This window comes from Ascaphus truei, chromosome 8, assembly GCF_040206685.1.
Source record: "Ascaphus truei isolate aAscTru1 chromosome 8, aAscTru1.hap1, whole genome shotgun sequence".
Classification (NCBI taxonomy): domain Eukaryota; kingdom Metazoa; phylum Chordata; class Amphibia; order Anura; family Ascaphidae; genus Ascaphus; species Ascaphus truei.
In genome coordinates, this window is record NC_134490.1 from 41,210,397 (window position 1) to 41,229,166 (window position 18,770).

The following is an 18,770-nucleotide window of genomic DNA, read 5'->3' on the forward strand; positions in this document are numbered from 1 at the left end:
CTCTCTCTCTTCCCCCCCTCCTCTCTCTCTCTTCCCCCCCTCCTCTCTCTCTCTCTTTCCCCCCCCCCTCTCTCTCTCTCTTCCCCCCCCCCCCTCCTCTCTCTCTCTTCCCCCCCCCTCCTCTCTCTCTCTTCCCCCCCCCCTCCTCTCTCTCTCTTTCCCCCCCCTCCTCTCTCTCTCTTTCCCCCCCCCTCCTCTCTCTCTCTTCCCCCCCCTCCTCTCTCTCTCTTTCCCCCCTCCTCTCTCTCTCTTCCCCCCCTCCTCTCTCTCTCTTCCCCCCCCTCCTCTCTCTCTCTTCCCCCCCTCCTCTCTCTCTCTTCCCCCCCTCCTCTCTCTCTCTTCCCCCCCTCCTCTCTCTCTCTTCCCCCCCTCCTCTCTCTCTCTTCCCCCCCTCCTCTCTCTCTCTTCCCCCCCTCCTCTCTCTCTCTTCCCCCCCTCCTCTCTCTCTCTTCCCCCCCTCCTCTCTCTCTTCTTCCCCCCCTCCTCCTCTCTCTCTCTCTCTCTTCTCCCCCCCTCCTCCTCTCTCTCTCTCTCTTCTCCCCCCCCCCCCCTCCTCTCTCTCTCTCTCTTCTCCCCCCCCCCCTCCTCTCTCTCTCTCTCTTCCCCCCCCTCCACTCTCTCTCTTCCCCCCCCTCCACTCTCTCTTCCCCCTCCTCTCTTTTTCTCTCTCCTCTCAGTAATGAGTCGGATGTAGTTGAGAGCCTGGACGAGATCCACAACACGGGGACCTTCGTTCAGATCCATGAGATGCAGGACCTGGGGGACAGACTGCGTATGATCGTTATGGGCCACAGGAGGTTGGTGTAGGGGTTGAGGGAAGGGGGACTGGAGGTATTTGGGAAATGATTTAGATCAGCGGTGCGCAAACTGTGGGGCGCGACCCCCAGGGGGGGCGCGACACTGCCGACGGGGGGCGCAGGGTTTACAGAGGCCCCGCGCGCTTCCCGAAGGCACTTAAATTAAGTGCCGGGGGAGCTGCAGGGCCTCTGTAAACCTAACTTACCGTGGCTCCGGCGGCTTCCTCCCTGCGTCGCCATGGCAACGCGGCGTCAAAATGACGCTGCGAGGTCATGTGACGTCACGTTGCTATGGCAACGTGACGTCATTACGCCGGAGCGCGGGTAAGTTGGGGTTGGGGGGGGGGGGGCGCGGGAGTGAGGGGACAGCCGGCAGGGGGGCGCAGGGAAAAAAGTTTGCGCCCCCCTGATTTAGATAATTGTTCAGATCTCATCTACAGTCCCTGTGTCCACTCCTAGAGGTCACACCTCCAGAAGGATACAGGAAGGTTATGGTAACAACAACCTCACTCGAGTAGCGGTGTCGTCCTCTTTAACTTTCAGGATCCGCATCAATAAGCAACTGGAGGCGGAAGCTGAAGAGACACCAGTGGAGGAGAAGGGAAAGTCACAGAGGAGAGCAAAACGGTCCAAAAAGGAGGGGGAGAAGGTAGTGGAGCTGGTGATAGAGCCCAACACGCCCCCAGGGGTCCTCATGGTGGAAGTGGACAATGTAGTTCATGAGGACTTCCAGGTCACAGAGGAGGTCAAAGTAAGAAGAGCATTTTTGATGTTTAACTGTTTTTTTCTCTCCCCATATAACCGTTCCCTACCACCCCTCCATTTGTACCGTGTAACTCCTCCATTGAAGCACGAGACAGAGGGTAACACACATAAAATAATTTGACCCTGATAGTCTCATGTTCTTAGCACACACATTTCTGCAACGTTGAACTCAGTACATTGCTAGGGAAGAATTTGCAAATCTAAGGTGTATCTTGCTGAATTGATTCCTTCCCTTAGTCTGATGCACATGTTCATAAACCCGTTTCCATTCCTGTGTCCACCAGGCTCTCACTGCTGAGATAGTAAAGACCATCCGTGATATCATCGCTTTAAACCCACTTTACAGGTGAGCAACACAGCAGGAAGGAGATGTGATGTTCCTCTGTGTATAGTTTTATGTATATCTTATAATATCTATCTATATTATACTATAATTCATAAAGTTAGTTTTCCGGCTATACAAATCCACCCGCTTAATTCTTGAGCCACCAAACTTTGCATGCTATCTAATGGATCAAAAGGGAGAGCGTAAATGGAGTTTTGGTATGTTTGGCCCATAACTTCGGGTAGCCCCTGAACAAATGTTCGTGAAAACATTGGGGGGTTGTCACTCTAGCTCAGGGTACATATTTAGCGGAGGCATAACCGGTCCATATCAAGTACCGGTTCAATACTTCTGATTTCTATACCGTTTTTCTTGATTTGAGCGCAATGCTTCACCCTTCGTACTAATATTCCACTGCGAACAGTGCGAACAAAACAAGTGGGGATAAAGAGCTTATATTTTTACATTTGCGCTTCTAGTGCAGTGTTTCTACGGTGTTCTTGCCATTCTCAATTATATTCTTGACTTGATAGGATGCAGTTGGTTAGAGTTAGGGTCAGTTTGTTTTTTATTTTAATGATATAGTTTTTAGATTGGCTGCCAGTTAAATGGGGGTTTATTTTGGGGGGCATTGCCAATCAGATGCACAAAGAAAAGCTGCTTTGAGAGCTGCAGAAACATCAGAACTAATGGACACACAAATTGAAAAACAGAGATTTACGATAAGTAGCAGTTTGAAATTCTGAAACGGAAGAACAAAGGAGACGTCGACTTAACGAACAAAGATTGAGACCAGAAGCAGGCCAACTATTGTTAGAAATTGAAAAATATATATTTTGAACTCTTCCTACCTTAGATGCTCCGTCCCCCTCACCGCCCCCTGCCCCCCACCCCTCCCTGGCAACGCCAGGTAATTCCACTAGTACATTATAATAGTGTGTGTGTGTGCCGGTCGTCCTTTGTCCGTCACCCTCCCAAAACGTGTCTCTGTGTGATCGTTATTCACCGGCCCCGCCCTGTGTTCTCTGGCAGGGAGTCGGTGCTTCAGATGATGCAGGCTGGACAGAGAGTGGTGGACAATCCCATCTATCTGAGCGACATGGGGGCAGCACTGACTGGAGCAGAGTCCCAAGAGCTGCAGGACGTGCTGGAGGAGATAAATGTGAGTGGCAGCAGCAGAACCCATCCACAGGACGGAGATGGTGAATGCATGGAGTCTGCAAGCCAGCGAGAACCGGCTGAATCCAACCGCTGGAAGAGACCTGTAGCCCATGGAGTCTCCCATGACAGGGTGATGCAGACAGAAGGGATATTTGACCCTTTGAATCTGTCCTCTCACTGTAGGGGGGGATACTGATATTACCCACTCAGTGTTTTATATTATTACAGTAGAATGATTGGGTGACAGACAGGAGGGACATGTACCCCATGCGCTCTGTATGTACCACCACAGGATGAACTAGAAGGGGCTTGTAGCAGTTTGATATATTTTTTTCAATCATCACATGGTGACCTTGGCACTCTCTAGTCCATAGTCTATCCCTCGTACTGCAGGTGACAGGCAGAAGAGACTTGTAAGCCATGAAGTATGTCCCTCTATTGATATAATTACACACATACAGCAGACTCCAGCCTGACACTCCCAGATCAGGGTGATACAGTGACAGAAGTAACTTTAAGTCATTCTCTCTGTTCATGGTGACATGCAGCAGGGATATATAGCCCACTGAACCTGCCCCCTACAGCGTAGGGTGACATGAGGAGCCCCCAAGGCTCATCCTGTCTGTAGCACCTTGCAGTGCGGGGGATGTAGGTTGTCTGGATGACCTTTTTATTCTCCACTCTCTCAGATCCCAAAGCGTCTTTACAAGGCTCTGTCATTACTGAAAAAAGAATACGAGCTGAGCAAACTGCAGCAACGTCTGGGCCGTGAGGTGAGAAGTGACACATTCCTCTCCCATCAGGTCCCCCTTCTGCACTGAAGCGCTTGTTCCCACTGTGTGTTATATTATTATGTCACATGTACTACTGCTGTGGAGCGCTATGTACCTGGATGGCGCTATATAAATAAAACCATACATACATTTGTTAATATATTCAACTAATAGGTAATCAATACTCCACAATGTGAAGTATAGATTGAGTTGATAACCCTAAATGAATGATGCTTAGGTAAATATAATCTCACAGAAAATTCCGATGTCAAGGCAATTCCAAAGTGTGTTTATATCTCTATCTCTCTGGGTTTGTCGGCTCTTATCTCCTTATGAAGATAAATATAATATGTGAATTACACTAAACTATGTGTATGCCTCTCAATGAGGGAAAACGGTGAAAGTGAAAAACAAGTGTTATAGAACAAACTAAAATGTCTGTATATACATCCGCACATTTAGGCATAAAAAAATAAAGTACGTATACATACCGAGAATAGCCGTATTTATTTTTCATTCTGCAGGAGATTGATGTGCAATAACAATAATTCCTGTAATTGTGTATTCGTGTTCCATGTACATCAACACGGACAGTTATATGTAAATAAAATAAACCACTTCCTGTACTTATGTATACAGCTACAGAAGAACTCTTGTGCTCTGTGTGTGTATGAAACCACAGGCACTCAAAAGTGAAGTTTAATAGCTCTATGTTTCGGGTCAAGAGGAGGACAAGATTATGAGCCGAAACGTTCAGCTAACGAAACTTCTCTCTTGCACATTGGAGTGCCTGTCCTTTTTTATTTGATTTATTTTGTGTGTAGTCTGGACGGTATACACCCTAGTTGACCTATGTACAGTTTGGTAAGTGCCCTGTTCTTGTTTTTATCTATATATCTCTCTTACTGTACATGGAATTTAGCAGCCTCCTATCCCTGCCCGGCAGAGCTTACAGTCTAATTGGAGATGCATTGAGATTTGAAAAGATCACACTGGAATTTGAGCCAGGAGGTTCCCCCACTTCAGAGGCAGCAGCATTATCTGCCTTTCCTCTTTCAGTAGTGACGCTGCTTTGATTCCCTCAGGTGGAGGAGAAGATCAAGCAGACGCACAGAAAGTACCTGCTCCAGGAGCAGCTGAAGATCATCAAGAAGGAGCTGGGCCTAGAGAAGGAGGATAAAGACGCCATCGAAGAGAAGTTCCGGGAGCGTCTCAAGGTTCTGACTGTCCCCAAACATGTCATGGAGGTCATTGATGAGGAGCTCAGCAAGCTGGGGCTGCTGGACAACCACTCTTCCGAGTTCAAGTGAGATTCGTTTCCGTGGCTTAACTCTGCCAGTGACCTGATGACCTCCATGGGTTGTCACATGGTTGGTGACATCCAGGGGGTGTCATCTGTGTCTTTCTGGTTTCTAGGAGACATTGTTTGCGTCTTGTCCTCTGATGTGTAACCGAGGTGGGTTGTAACAATGTTATCGCTGCGCAAAGGGATTGGTTGTTAATGGGCATTTTCCCCTTTTCCAATATGGCCACCTGGCTGCTGCCTGTCTGAGCTAGTCCAAACTGATGATATTGGCACTCAGTGGCCTTAAAGAGGCACTCCTGGCAAAACTATATATATCTATGTCAGGGGGCTATTACTGAATTGCGTTAATTTCTGCTCTGGGGGGACCTCCTGCTTTCCAAGATACTTACTTTAGAAGGGGGTGAAAGATCGGGCTATCAGTATGGCAGCTTGAAATGTCCTGCGTCCTTCAGGCCAATAGTAAGCTGTGACTTCATCCTAGTTGCCCACATGACTCAGGACATTTGAACTCTGCAATGATACCGGCACCCTCTTCCGAGTTAGGTTTCTTGGGAAGCAGGGAGGCCCCTGAGCTGAAATGAAAGCAGTTCAGCTCCAGAGACCCCCTGCTTCAACCCTATTGGATAAAGCACCGAAAAAGTGTCACCACGACAGCTCCTTTAAAGGCAGTACCCCTCCCAGATCCATAACAATATTGGTATTGAGGAGTGGGGCTTCCTTTCCAGACACATTGTCGTCTTCAGAATCACCCCCAGTTGATTCCCTTTATTATGGGTCTTGGTGTAGGACTGGGAACGTCTTGTTACCCCGTAGATAACATATCTAGGAGAGTTGTGGAATAGGGAGCTTGCTCTCTTCCAAGATGGCTGCCCAGCAGCTTCCTGTCCATCTGACACTTGTTCTCCATCCAGCGTCACTCGTAATTACCTGGACTGGCTGACGTCCATCCCCTGGGGAAAGTACAGCCAGGAGAACCTGGATCTGCGGCGGGCGGAGGTGGTTCTGGAGGAGGATCACTATGGGATGGAAGATGTCAAGAAGAGAATCCTGGTACAGCAACATCCTGCCTTTGTGTGCCCTATAAACTCACTGTAACTCCTTCACTGTGAGAGGGGCCTTCAATATAACAGCATACAGAGCAATGCATTATTGCCCCTCTTGCAGTAAAGGGGTTAATGGTGTCCTCTGCCATTTCTAGCTGCCGATCCCTAATGCAGCACTTGATGATCTTTAATAACTGCACAATTTCACTAACACACTGTTACACCCATACACTTGTACACACACAGGTAGTGTTAAACTGATACACAGATTTGCACACACGTATATGTACACACAGACTCACACATGCTTATAAGCTGGTAAGTATACTGGTAACATCCGAAGCCCTTTTTTTTTATTTATTGATTTATTTTATGTGGGTGGTATGGCGCTATTAATTTATTAACCCCTTCACTGTCACAGGGGCCTGGCTTTTCTGGGAGAGAAAGGGGTGCCTCTGTTTATTATTTAATGATATTTATTAGTAATTGTTTTTCCGCCCATCTGATGAGTATCTCTTTCTGGGATTTGAACTTGTGAATATCTGGTGTAGTGACCACAGAGCTACCTCCTACGGTTCTAATTGTGTAATATGTAGGTTTAATTGACCCTATTGGTTTTGATTTGGGGTCTAATTGGAACCTTCTTAATAATTGTATGTGGTCTCTGTAGGAGTTTATAGCTGTGAGCCAGCTACGAGGAAGCACCCAAGGGAAGATCCTCTGCTTCTTTGGCCCGCCTGGGGTGGGTAAGACCAGCATCGCCCGCTCTATCGCCCTAGCGTTGAACAGGGAGTATTTCCGATTCAGTGTAGGAGGCATGACGGACGTGGCAGAGATCAAAGGGCACAGGTGAGTGTACCTCCAAACTCGGCTTATTTACAGGCAGCCTGTGCCACAGAGTTTACTATAATCATTCTCTTCCATGTCAGCTGCTCCATAGAGTTCAACTGTCCCTATAGACTTTAATCGCACCATCCTCTTACACAAATCGGCTGCCCCATAGACTTTAATAGGAACACACTCATACAAACTCATCACCAGCTCCGTGTAATTGAATGGAGTCACCCTCTTGCACACCTCGGTTGCTCTATAGATGTTAATAGGATCACCCTCTTGCATACACCACCTGCTCCATAGAACTAAATGGGATCAACCTCTTCCACACACCAGTTGCTATATAGACTTCAAAAGGATCAGCCTTTTATATCAGTTGGTCCATACAATTTAATACTTTAGCTACCCCATAGACTTAAATGGGGATCACCCTTTTAACCCTTTCACTGCGTGGCACTGAAGGGTTTGTTCAAAATCTATTGTTTATCCATAGGTTGTCAGCTGGCCTAATTTGACACACTCTTTAGGGTAAATAGCACCTGCCTCTTACGTGATAAGAGGAGGCCGTGCTTACGTGGTGAAGAGATGCTAAACTTTGGTGAGTTCTAGGGGTCCCATTGGGAAGTGCTCTACTCCCATGAGAGGTACCACTGACCATACCCATGCTTGTTACACTAAGTTAGGCCAGTCTGAAACTGGAGAAGATCCTCCAAATAAATCAATAAAAGGGATGGGAAGGTCTGATGGGAAGATTAGGATTGTGTACATTAGAAAAGAGGCATGTAACTTGATATGATAACCATTTACAAATATATCCAATGTCCATACAAGGAACTTTCCATCCCAAGGACAGTACAAACGACCATAGGGTCATCCCCTGAGATTAGAGGAAAGGAGATGTCACCAGCAGCAAAAGAAAGGGCTCTGTACAGTAAGGGAGATGACCGGAATACACCGGATTTGCCAAATGTAATTTATAGAAAGGGTGTTGATCCAGGGAGAAATCTGATTTGCCAATAGAATGTATTTTTTCCCTTATGAATGATAATTGGCAGATGTTCCACTGGATCATCCCCTTTTAAATCTATGCGGGTAGCTAAAGTAATTACACATTGTTAGATGTTCTAGCCAACATTTTGCAGTATGATTTGGAATTTAATAGAAACAGAGCTTTGTGTCAAATATCTGTATAAGTAAAATGTGTGACAAATTCCTCCCTGCAGGAGAACGTATGTTGGGGCCATGCCTGGCAAAATCATCCAGTGCCTGAAGAAAACCAAGACTGAGAATCCTCTGATCCTTATTGATGAGGTAGTGTCCTGTCCTGGGAATTAACGGTATCCCCAATCTAATCCCTCAGGGTTAAGAACCAATCTCACACACCCAATCACAAGCATTTATACCATACGTCCCCAGCATCGCAGGCAAACAAAGCACACAGGCACAATCGGACACCCAATCGTATGTACACAATTATGCGCAATCACACACAGCACATCTACAGGTGCACCCCAACACACATACACAATTATGCAGACACACAAATGTCACTACAGGTGCAGAGGATCACAATAATACTTTTGCTTTTGTATAGTGGGACAGTGTGACACTGTACACTGCGCCGTATATAGAATTTCACAGGGCAATTGGGTCCTGAAGCACAGGGAGACAAAGGGGCTCGCCTACGGTCACAGGGAGAGCTGACACTGGAATTTGAACGGAGGTCAAGTCTGTAATCTTACCACTGAGCTACTTCAGCCAAAGTTTGGAAGCAGTGGTATATAGAAAATGGGGAAGTTTAATTTTTATGGAGCCCTATGAGGGTCTCTCATGATCCCCAGCTCTATGCTAGTGTCCCCTGTGCCTCTGTGACAAGGTCTCCCGCCTGCAGGTGGATAAGATCGGGCGTGGGTATCAGGGGGACCCATCCTCCGCTCTCTTGGAGCTCCTGGACCCTGAGCAGAACTCCAACTTCCTGGACCATTACCTGGATGTACCTGTTGACTTGTCCAAGGTACCGTGTGACCATCACCTACTCCAAGCCCGTGTGTATGTATATGTGAATATCCACAGCAACGTATGGTACGCTTTACAGAATTTTAACAGACAGTACAAGAAGAGAATATACAAAGTTTCACAAGCAAGTTAAACAGGAATTATTGAGTCCATGCCCTACAGATCTTATTCTCTAAATAGAATAATGGGAGAATTACAAAGTACAATAAGAGCAAGTGCAGAATAGCGCGTGTGTGAGGGGTAAGGAAGTGTGTCAGGAGTGTGAGGAGTAGCCTCAGACCTAAATAACCAATTGGAAAGCAAATACTGTACATATTACCTGCGCTCCTCCCTTTGTGAAATATGCAGCGGGTAAAAGGATTGGCTTTACATTTATGGAAAACAAAGAACAATTCCTGCGCTCATACCAATTGGGCTAAAATATAGTAGTGACATGTTTACATTTAGAACCGGAGTCTGTAACAAAGGGATCATTTAGTTGCATCTTTTGATCAAAACATGATTCAAGACGCCAACCTCGTCAAGGTAGACTCTGTTTAGCCGGTTCCTACACTGAACATATGTAATTTCTTATGGTCCTGTGGACTAAGCTTTGTGAGGTATGTGAAAGTGCCCTGAAGGCGTTAAATACATGAAGCGTATGCTTATTTGCGGTTTAGTGCAGTTAAAAGCTTGCCAAAGCCAGTATCTGAGTTCCCTTAGTATAAAGATAAACTGTAGGTGCATAAATACTAGTGTGAAATATTAATACTTGCACATCTCTTTCTGTCAGCCATAGACACTCACCTACTCTTCAATGGAGGGTAGACTGATGATTTGTAAAATACCTTTATGCTAAGTGAAGAATAGATAGCAGCTCTGTCCTGAAGGGAGGAACCATACATCTCCAAGAAACTGGTTAGTAAAACAGAAACCAGGTGAGCCAATCAGCTACCCCTATGACGCAATGTATCAGTAACACTACAATTAAATGCCCTTATGGAGTATGCAGCATGGAAAAGAATTGGCATAACATTTATGGAAAACCAATTCTGTACATAGTACCTGTGCTCCTATGAGGTTGGCGGGCTTCAATCATGTTTTGAACAAAAGATGCAACAAAAATGACTCCTTTGTTACACAGACTTCAGTTCTAACTGTAAAAATGTAACTTCGAAATAACCAAATGCTTTGCTGAGGAGATGGGATTTTGGGAGCCGTGTGGATTGGCGAATGCTGGGGTGGGAGAGAGCCCCAGGTACGGGGCCAAACACGAAAAAGGTTTGAGACGAATGGAGCAGAGAGGAAACCGCCTCACGTATCACTGAAGTGACGAGGAGTCAAGAGGGAGATTAGAGCTGAGATGTAATTGGGGGTAGAAGGATGCGGAGCCTCAAAGTAAAGAAGTACAATTTTATAGTTAATGCAGCGTTTGATGGAAAGCCTTGAAGGGATTTCAGGAGGAGGGGGGCAGAAAAGAGTAAGGTAATTCTAGCAGCGGTATCTTGGATATAATGTAGGGTATGGCATTGGGAGGCAGAAAGGCCAGAGGAGAGAATGTTACGATAGTCATGTCGGGAGATTTTTTTTGTAGCACAGACTCAGGATAGTGTGGATTTTATTTTATTTTTTTCAATGTTGCGGATGACCAAATTGGCAAGATGTAGCAACCGCTTGAATGTGAGAAGTCACCTAGGCAGTTTGCTTGGGAAACTGGAAAAATGGTTGTGTTGTTCACTGCCACAACATGGAGAAATTGGGCCTGGTTTAGGTGGGATCATGAAGAGCTCAATTTTAGACATGTTAAGTTTCAGGTGGCACAGGGTCGTCTAGGCCAGAAGTGCGCAAACCGTTTTTTTTTTTTTTTTTGTCTGCGCCTCCCCCCCTTACGTGTCCTCCGGCGTTTTCTGATGTCATGTGGCGCTAGAAGCCGCCGGAGACAAGGTAAGGAAACTTAGAGGCATCGCTCGCTCCCCCGGCATTTAATTTAAATGTTGTGGGGAAGAGTGCGGGGCCTCTGTAATCAAGTTTGCGCACCCCTGATCAAGCCTATATTAGCAGAGACATTAACTGACTTGGGACTGGTTGTCAGGAGTAAGCTCAGGGGTTAAAATATGCAGTTGTGTGTCGTCTGCGTAGAGGTGATATTTGAAACCAAAGGCACTGATGAGATCACCAAGTGACTGTACATAGAGAGAGAGGAATAACAAGTAGTCCCAGGACAGAGCTCTCTGGCACACCCACAAACAGGCCGACCAGAGAAGGGCTAGCAGTGGACATCGAAGGAGCGGTTAGAAAGATGAGGATAACCTGGAGAAGACTTTGTTGTGGATACCAAAGGAGTGAAGAATTTGCGGGAGCAGATGGTGGTTGACGGTGTCAAAAGCAGGAGAGAGGTTAGGCAAAACTACAAGGGAGTAGAGCCCTTGAAATGTGGCATTGTATAGATCATTCGCTACTTTGGTGAAGGCAATTTCAGTCGAATGAGTGGTTGTGAAGCCAGATTGCTTTTGGGGCTCGCAGGTTGAGTGTTGAATTAGCGATTCTTGACATATGCCAGATTTCTTAGGATCCATTATAGAAATATGTTGCAATATAATGGGATCCTTTTTTTAAGTCCCGTAATGACCTTACACAGGAATATTTGATCTGTGCTAAACAGTTTAATGATCCTGTAAGATTTTTCCAAAATGTAGTTGATCTTCTGGAATCCCAGATGAGCGCTGAAGAATCATACAGGACCGTTAATCAGAATTCAAAGGATCCCATGATAGGCAATGGGAGAACATATAGGATCTCATTAGACTGCATATGCATGCAGAGCATACAAGATCCTATGTGATCCAAAAGATTAGTGGAACCATAGAGTAGATTGTATGTCATCTGGTCAAAAAGAAGGTCCACTGAGACAGTATGGGATAATGACCATAGCGAGTCTAAAAATGAGGCCTTACAGTTGTCAATGGAATGATCTCTCTGGTTATAAAGAGCATCCCCAGTAAGCCTTCCACTGAGACCTGCATAAGTCCCCAAACTACTCATGGACCCCAAAACAGAGTTGCTGACCTTCATCCTACTCTCTCAGGTCCTCTTCATCTGCACAGCCAATGTCACAGAGACCATCCCGGAGCCTCTGCGGGATCGCATGGAGATGATCAATATTTCGGGGTATGTGGCCCAGGAAAAGCTGGCCATAGCAGAGGTGAGACCCTCTCTGTCCCAAGTTCAAAAATTACCTTGAAAATGAGCTCAATGGGAGGCCCTTTAAAGCAGATTACCTACCTTTCTTTTATTCTGTTAGCTATTTTTTAGTTGTTTTAATAAAGCCTGTAGTAGTGTCCACATGAGAAACTCCCACTGTCCCTTACTTCACCCAAGAAGGTAGCACAGAGCTGTTTTCCGTGCAGCCCTCAGGCTATAAAGCTGTTTTATCCTGAGCTCCTCAGATTAGTTTTTTTTTAAGTTTAATAATGTCCCTACATTAGAGGGGTCTAGCAAACATATTTTTTTGTTTTGGCTCATTTTGAGGAATAGAACAGTTGACAAATTACATGGGACAAATTTGAGAGGCGAAAACAGACAGTATGCTGATTTTATTTGTAATAAATGTGGAGGGAGCCGTGCACCTACAATGCAACCCCTGGGATCCAGAGACACTTGTGCTTTTATAATAGGGTAGCTTTAACCCCCTCCAATGCCAGAGAGGCCTGCAATGCAGAGCGGGCGGATTTACAGGAGCTTTCCTTAAACTCTATGTAAATAAATCCCGCTAGATGGGAAGCCCGCGGTCGCTGGAGCTGAACTGTGTTCATTTTAGCTCCGGGGGGCCCCGATTGCCGAGATACTTACCGGAAAAGAAGCTCATGCCGGTATCTCCATGTTTTTAAAGGTCACAGGCCAATAGGAAGTCACGACTGACGCAGCAGCTTCCTATTGTGCCATGGGGAGGTTTGGGACGCCATATTGTGTGTCCTGGCGGAGATGCTACTGTTACGAGCTATGGCGGCAAGTATCTCAGGAAGGAGGGGGCCCCCGGCTCTGAAATGACTAGTTTTCACATCCAGAGAACCTGTTTCCCACCCAATAAAGTGCACCTTTAAACTACTGTAACATGCCTCCTGGATATACCTGTTGGGGTTGTCTGGGTGGTATTGCCCAGGTGTCTCATGGACGATTTGTATGCAATATGTTTTTTCTTATATAGCAGTAACTGTGTATGCAGCACAGCATGTACAATTTTGCAGCTTCAATGATTGTCTGCCCCGTAGAGCATACAATTTTGGTGTCCGAAGCACAGGGAGTTGGTGCAAGCAGTTGACATTGGGATTTGAACCCAAGTTCATCCGCTCTGGGTGAATTATCACTGAGCTACAGCTCTTTTTAACTTGTTCGCCCTTTATGCCAACCTCAAGGTCATTAACAAAGTCTCCATCTTTGTTGAATGCACTAACTTGTATGAAATTGGGATAAATTGAGAGAATCCTTGATGGAGAAGGATTTGGGAGTGCTTGTAGATAGCAGGCTTAGCAATAGTGCCCAAAGTCATGCAGTAGCTGCAAAGGCAAACAAGATCTTATCTTCCGTTAAACTGGCAATGGAAGGGAAGCAAACATAATTATGCCCCTTTACAAAGCATTAAGACCACACCTTGAATATGGAGAACAATTTGGGGCACCATTCCATAGAAAATACATTATGGAACCAAGGGCAGTACAAAGCACACGTGGTCATCCCTTAAGGTTGGAGCGATGGAGATTTCACCAGCAACAAAGGAAAGGGTTCTTTACAGTTAGGTCCGTTAAAATGGGGAATTCATTCCCCGTGGAGACTGATGACAGATACAATAGATATATTTTTAAAAAGTTGGACTTTTTAGAAAGGAAAGGTATACAGGGATATACCAAATAAGTAAACACATGGAGGATGTTGTTCCAGGGAGTAATATGATTGCCAATATTTGGAATTGTGAGGAATTTATTTCCCCCCCGTGAGATCTCATTGGATGATTGTCACGGGAGACCAGGACTATCACACCAGGGATCAATTCGCCAGACAGAAAAACAGTTTATAAAATGTATTTATTGGAAAAAGAAATCCACAACTATTTACAGTAAATCAACACACTTACAACTGGGAAACTGGGGTTATCCAATAAACTTGGGTGCAGGGACCTCCCTAAAGAGATTTCCCCTGTTATGTCCTCTGCAGCTTCTCTCAGTTACTCGCAGCTTCTTTCCAGCTGACTCAGCTAAAGAACTCTGAACTCTCAGCTAAAGCTGATCTTATCTGATCTAGCTAGGGGTCTCCCTCCCCCCAGGTATTTGCAGTATGACCCAGCCCCTGGCTGGTGGGTGTAAATGCAACAACAAACACAGTTACATGCAAAGAGTTACTTGTAAAGATCACAGACCACTTTGCAACATTCCAGCTAAACATAACGTTAACCCCTGGTTCCTGAAGTGCTGCAACGCTTTATTAAAAGTAGTCACATTGACCTTTACCATCACAATGATATTCCACTGGGGTTTTTTGTTTGGCTTTCTCCGGATCAATATACTGTTGGTACAAATTTAGGATAAAGTATCTGTCGTCTAAATTTAGCATATGTTGGACGTATGTCTTTTTTTCTTGTCTTTCAACCTCATCTATTATGTAACTATGTAGCTCTGTGTGTCTGCCCCTCATATTCGCAGAGGTACCTGGTGCCGCAGGCCCGACGCATGTGCGGGCTAGACGTGGAGAAGACGCAGATAACGTCGGAGGCCCTAACTGTGCTGATCAAACAGTACTGCAGGGAGAGCGGGGTCAGAAATCTGCAAAAGCAAGTGGAGAAGGTGAGGGAGGGGGGAAGGAGGAGCATCATAATGATAAGCCATTCTTTTTGTCCTGGGGTAGATCCACGGGTAGAACACCCCTTCCCAATTTCTTCATACATCTTTACTTTTGGTGTCCTCAGGTGCTCCGGAAGTCTGCTTATAAGATTGTGAACGGGGAGGCTGAGTCTGTGGAGGTGACCGCCTCAAACCTGCAGGACTTTGTGGGGAAGCCGATTTTCACAGTGGACAGAATGTACGATGTCACCCCACCCGGGGTGGTGATGGGGCTGGCATGGACTTCCATGGGTGAGATATATAGGGGGCAACTTCTATAATAGCTGGTGTTGCCCTGCAGTGTAAAGAAAAGCCTTGTGTTTGGCTGTTGGGTGATCTGTGTGTAATAATGCAGCAGGAGACAGACAAGATGGGTCACTAGGCCCCTTCTTGTCTTCACGGTTACCATGCAGTGATAAGGTCCGACTCCATGGGCCACAGGTCCCTTCTATCTGTCACCCTGCAGTGATGACAGACTGGATGAGTCAAGTTGCTTCTTGGTGTCACTGTATCACACCATGGTGACATAAAAGAGAATGTGACACACTTGTGGGGGGGGGGGGGGGTCCTACTTTTAGTTTGTCAAAATACAGTGGGCTTGGGTGGGACAGACTTCATGGGCCATAAGTCCTATCTGTTTACAGATGTAGCCAATAAGAATTTCGGCTCCGGGGCAACCTGGCGGCGCCTGACTATTAACGCTGTGGGGGGTCAGATCTAGAAGCCTGGACCCCCTGCAGCACGACCATGGCACATATGGTGTCTGGAGCCCCATATTTTTACTTTTTCGGCAATGGCTCTGGAGACCATATGTCTTACTACATCTGTATGTCACGGTGACCCTGCAGTGGGAGGGGCACAGGGTCACACATCCTTTCTGTCATTGCATCACTCTGCCGTGAAAGGACAGACTCTCCTAGCATAGTCCAGTGACACACCTACCCTCTCCCAAGGCGGCTCCACCCTCTTCATTGAGACGTCCCTTCGGCGCCCCATGGATAAGGACGGCAAGGATGGGTCCCTGGAGGTAACTGGTCAGCTTGGGGACGTCATGAAGGAAAGCGCAAAGATCGCCTACACCTTCGCTCGTTCTCTCTTAATAAGGAAAGATCCCGACAACGGGTTCCTGACGACGTCACACATCCACCTGCACGTTCCAGAGGTGAGGACTACGACCTTATCACAAAGGTCCTGTTTAACCCTCTAGCTGACAGACCTCCAGGCAACGAAGGAGTTAATCGTATCCTAAACTGCACGAAAACTTGCTACAAAGCGGCGCGCTGAAATGAGTTATTTAAACATATAACCACATACAGCACATTTCTGGCTCTCTTGGTTTCTTATGAAAATCTTATTCTTTTCACCTGAGCCTCTGAATGGGGGAGGGGGGAGCGCTTGTCATTAAAGTGTTGACTCGACCTCTATCCCATCCAGTCAATGAAGATAAGGGGGGCTTTGCCTGTGCAAACTCCCGTTAAGAGCACACTGACAGACAAAAGGGAAGCAGCCAGAGGACATCAAACCCCTCCCAAGTTTCAGCTTACTATGTTTACAAACGAATGTTTGAAAATTATTTAAAAATACTTTTCTGTCAGATTATTAAAACACAGGTATCATTCACCTAAATTTACCATTTTAAAGAGCAATCTCTGTAATATCCTACATGTTTTTTTTTATATATATAAATCAGTTCTGTAGTATTAGAAGATGCTTTCTACATTTTTTTTTCCCCCCAACTCTTAATGCTGTTTTTGAGTTTTAATATACTGAGCATCCTTTGGTTTCTATAGCAGGTTTTAGCCCACCTCCGCAAGATATTTGAAACGCTTTCCTGTTTGTGGTAATGTGTTGCTAATATTCCCAGCAGTTTGAGCTGCAAACTGTAACAATAGATAATGTTACCGTAGTAACTTAAAGCTGCAGTCCAAGCTGCCGGGGGGGTTTTTTTTTCCCACATTTTTTTTTCTTTCACTTTAATATGTGCATCAATACAATCCACACAATAAGTATTTAGCTAAGTTGCCTATCGGTCCGTTCTCTTGTCATCGATCGGCATAGATTCGGCTCAGGGGTTCACTTAATGGCTGTCAGTGCAGCAGAAGAGGACCAAAGATACAAAGTTCTGTGGGGAAGATCATGTGACCAGGCAGTCACTAGATACAATTGGTGCACTGCTAGAGAGAGGGCAGGGCTCAAAAATGTTGTGCCAGAGCCTGTTTCTGAAGAGGAAGGGGATGTGACTTTGTAAATAGTTGCTATAGAAACAAAAAGTGCTTGTTACATTATATTACATTAAAAATAACTAACAGTTAAAAAGATTTTTTTTTTAAACTGCTACAAGTATTTTCTCATAGTACAGAACTGATTTATTAACAAAAAAACACGTAATATATTGATTGGTCTGCAGCTTTAAGTATACTTTGTTGCTGCTGAGCTACACTGAAGGATTGATTGAAACTGAAAGGTGGCCATTTAGTGAACCCTGGGAAGAAAGATATATTTGTGGATCAATCACAGGAGAACTAATTGATTGGCAGATTAGGTCATTGGTTTTCAATAAAGGTAATGAAAGGCTGCATATATTAAAATTAAAAAAAATGTCTTAACTGCCGCTTGGATTGCCTCTTTGAACATGTCATTTCGGCCCATTTTAATACAGATTTTGGTTACGCAGCGAATTATCAGTTTGAGAAAAGTGTTCATATAGTTTAAAATGCAGCAGTAAGAGAGATCACTGCCCTGCCGAGATCTTTAGTGATGTAAGCATTACCAAAGGCCTCTTCATTTCAATTGTTGCAGGGAGCCACCCCAAAGGACGGTCCCAGTGCGGGCTGCACCATCGTCACCGCCCTGCTGTCGCTCGCCATGGGACATCCTGCTCGGCAGAATGTGGCCATGACTGGGGAGGTGTCTCTGACGGGCAAAATCCTGCCAGTGGGGGGCATCAAGGAGAAAATTATTGCTGTGAGTACTAACTGCCCCATCTATGTCTTCGCTTGCAGAGGCCTGCAATGCATTGCAGAACGATAGAAATCGAGGGCCAGATCTAGATAAGGGACTGGGAGGTAGATTTCCGTGTTGCAGGAATTGAAGCATTTAAATAAAAAAAAAATTTAAATCGTAAATTACAGAAAAAGGCTCATAGGTTGTCAATGCCATCAAAATCTGTATTACATGTATTTCTTCCCCTCTCTAGGCTAAAAGAGCTGGCGTTACCTGCATCATCCTCCCCGCCGAAAACAAAAAGGATTACTACGATCTGGCTGGGTTCATCACGGAGGGAGTGGAGGTGCACTTCGTTGAACACTACGACGAGATCTACGACATTGTGTTTCCGACACCGTAACCTCGTCTCCCGACGACCACGAGGCTGGAGCCTCCGTTTCGGTGACACAGCCACTGGAATAATTACACTGGTTATCGCTGCCACGCAGCCCACGAAAGGAATTTAATTCTTGCTCAATTTACTATTTGCCTATGTTAGTGTATATGGTATTCATTTAGTCATGTAATATTAAACATTGATTTTTAACTTAAAGCTGTGGAATGTTTGAATGTAATGTCCATGTAGTTCATAAAATATGAATCTACAATCTTGTCAGAGCCTCAACTGAACATTTTCAAAGAAATAGCTAATACATCAGTAAGTTACATTATTGAATCTCCTGTTTAAAGCAGGATATGAGTAAAATTCAGCACAAATAACATATATAATTTGATGGCAGATCACCACCCTGGCCCACCCAGTTTCCACATTCTTATGTTGTAAAACCTTGGACCATTTGCTCTTTTTCATATTTGGGCTCCCCAGCATTGCTCTTGTTTTACTGTACTTGCCTGTTGCCTCTCTCCATCCCCTTTCAGTGAAGTAATTAAACTTCCTGGGCTTCCAGCTTCCCAG

General features: G+C 45.5%; 1 protein-coding gene across 1 annotated transcript; it reads left to right on the plus strand.

Annotated features, from left to right (window-relative positions):
• Positions 1–664: 664 nt before the first annotated feature.
• LOC142501580 (lon protease homolog, mitochondrial) lies at positions 665–18,407 on the plus strand. The gene is made up of 16 exons (XM_075611646.1): positions 665–797; positions 1,341–1,548; positions 1,847–1,908; positions 2,920–3,049; positions 3,738–3,821; positions 4,907–5,127; positions 6,039–6,177; positions 6,841–7,019; positions 8,228–8,315; positions 8,896–9,018; positions 12,085–12,201; positions 14,693–14,833; positions 14,956–15,121; positions 15,823–16,031; positions 17,669–17,833; positions 18,066–18,407. Exons 1-16 carry the CDS (start codon positions 748–750, stop codon positions 18,213–18,215), a joined length of 2,232 nt encoding a protein of 743 aa, XP_075467761.1. The 5' UTR covers positions 665–747; the 3' UTR covers positions 18,216–18,407.
• The last annotated feature ends 363 nt before the right edge of the window (positions 18,408–18,770 follow it).

Excerpts from the sequence above, each read along its gene's own strand:
- LOC142501580 (XM_075611646.1), top strand. The coding sequence starts at position 748 with ATGCAGGACCTGGGGGACAGACTGCGTATGATCGTTATGGGCCACAGG. Across the intron at positions 12,202-14,692 it reads AAAAGCTGGCCATAGCAGAG|AGGTACCTGGTGCCGCAGGC; the intron begins GTGAGACCCTCT and ends TCATATTCGCAG. Across the intron at positions 17,834-18,065 it reads TCAAGGAGAAAATTATTGCT|GCTAAAAGAGCTGGCGTTAC; the intron begins GTGAGTACTAAC and ends TCCCCTCTCTAG.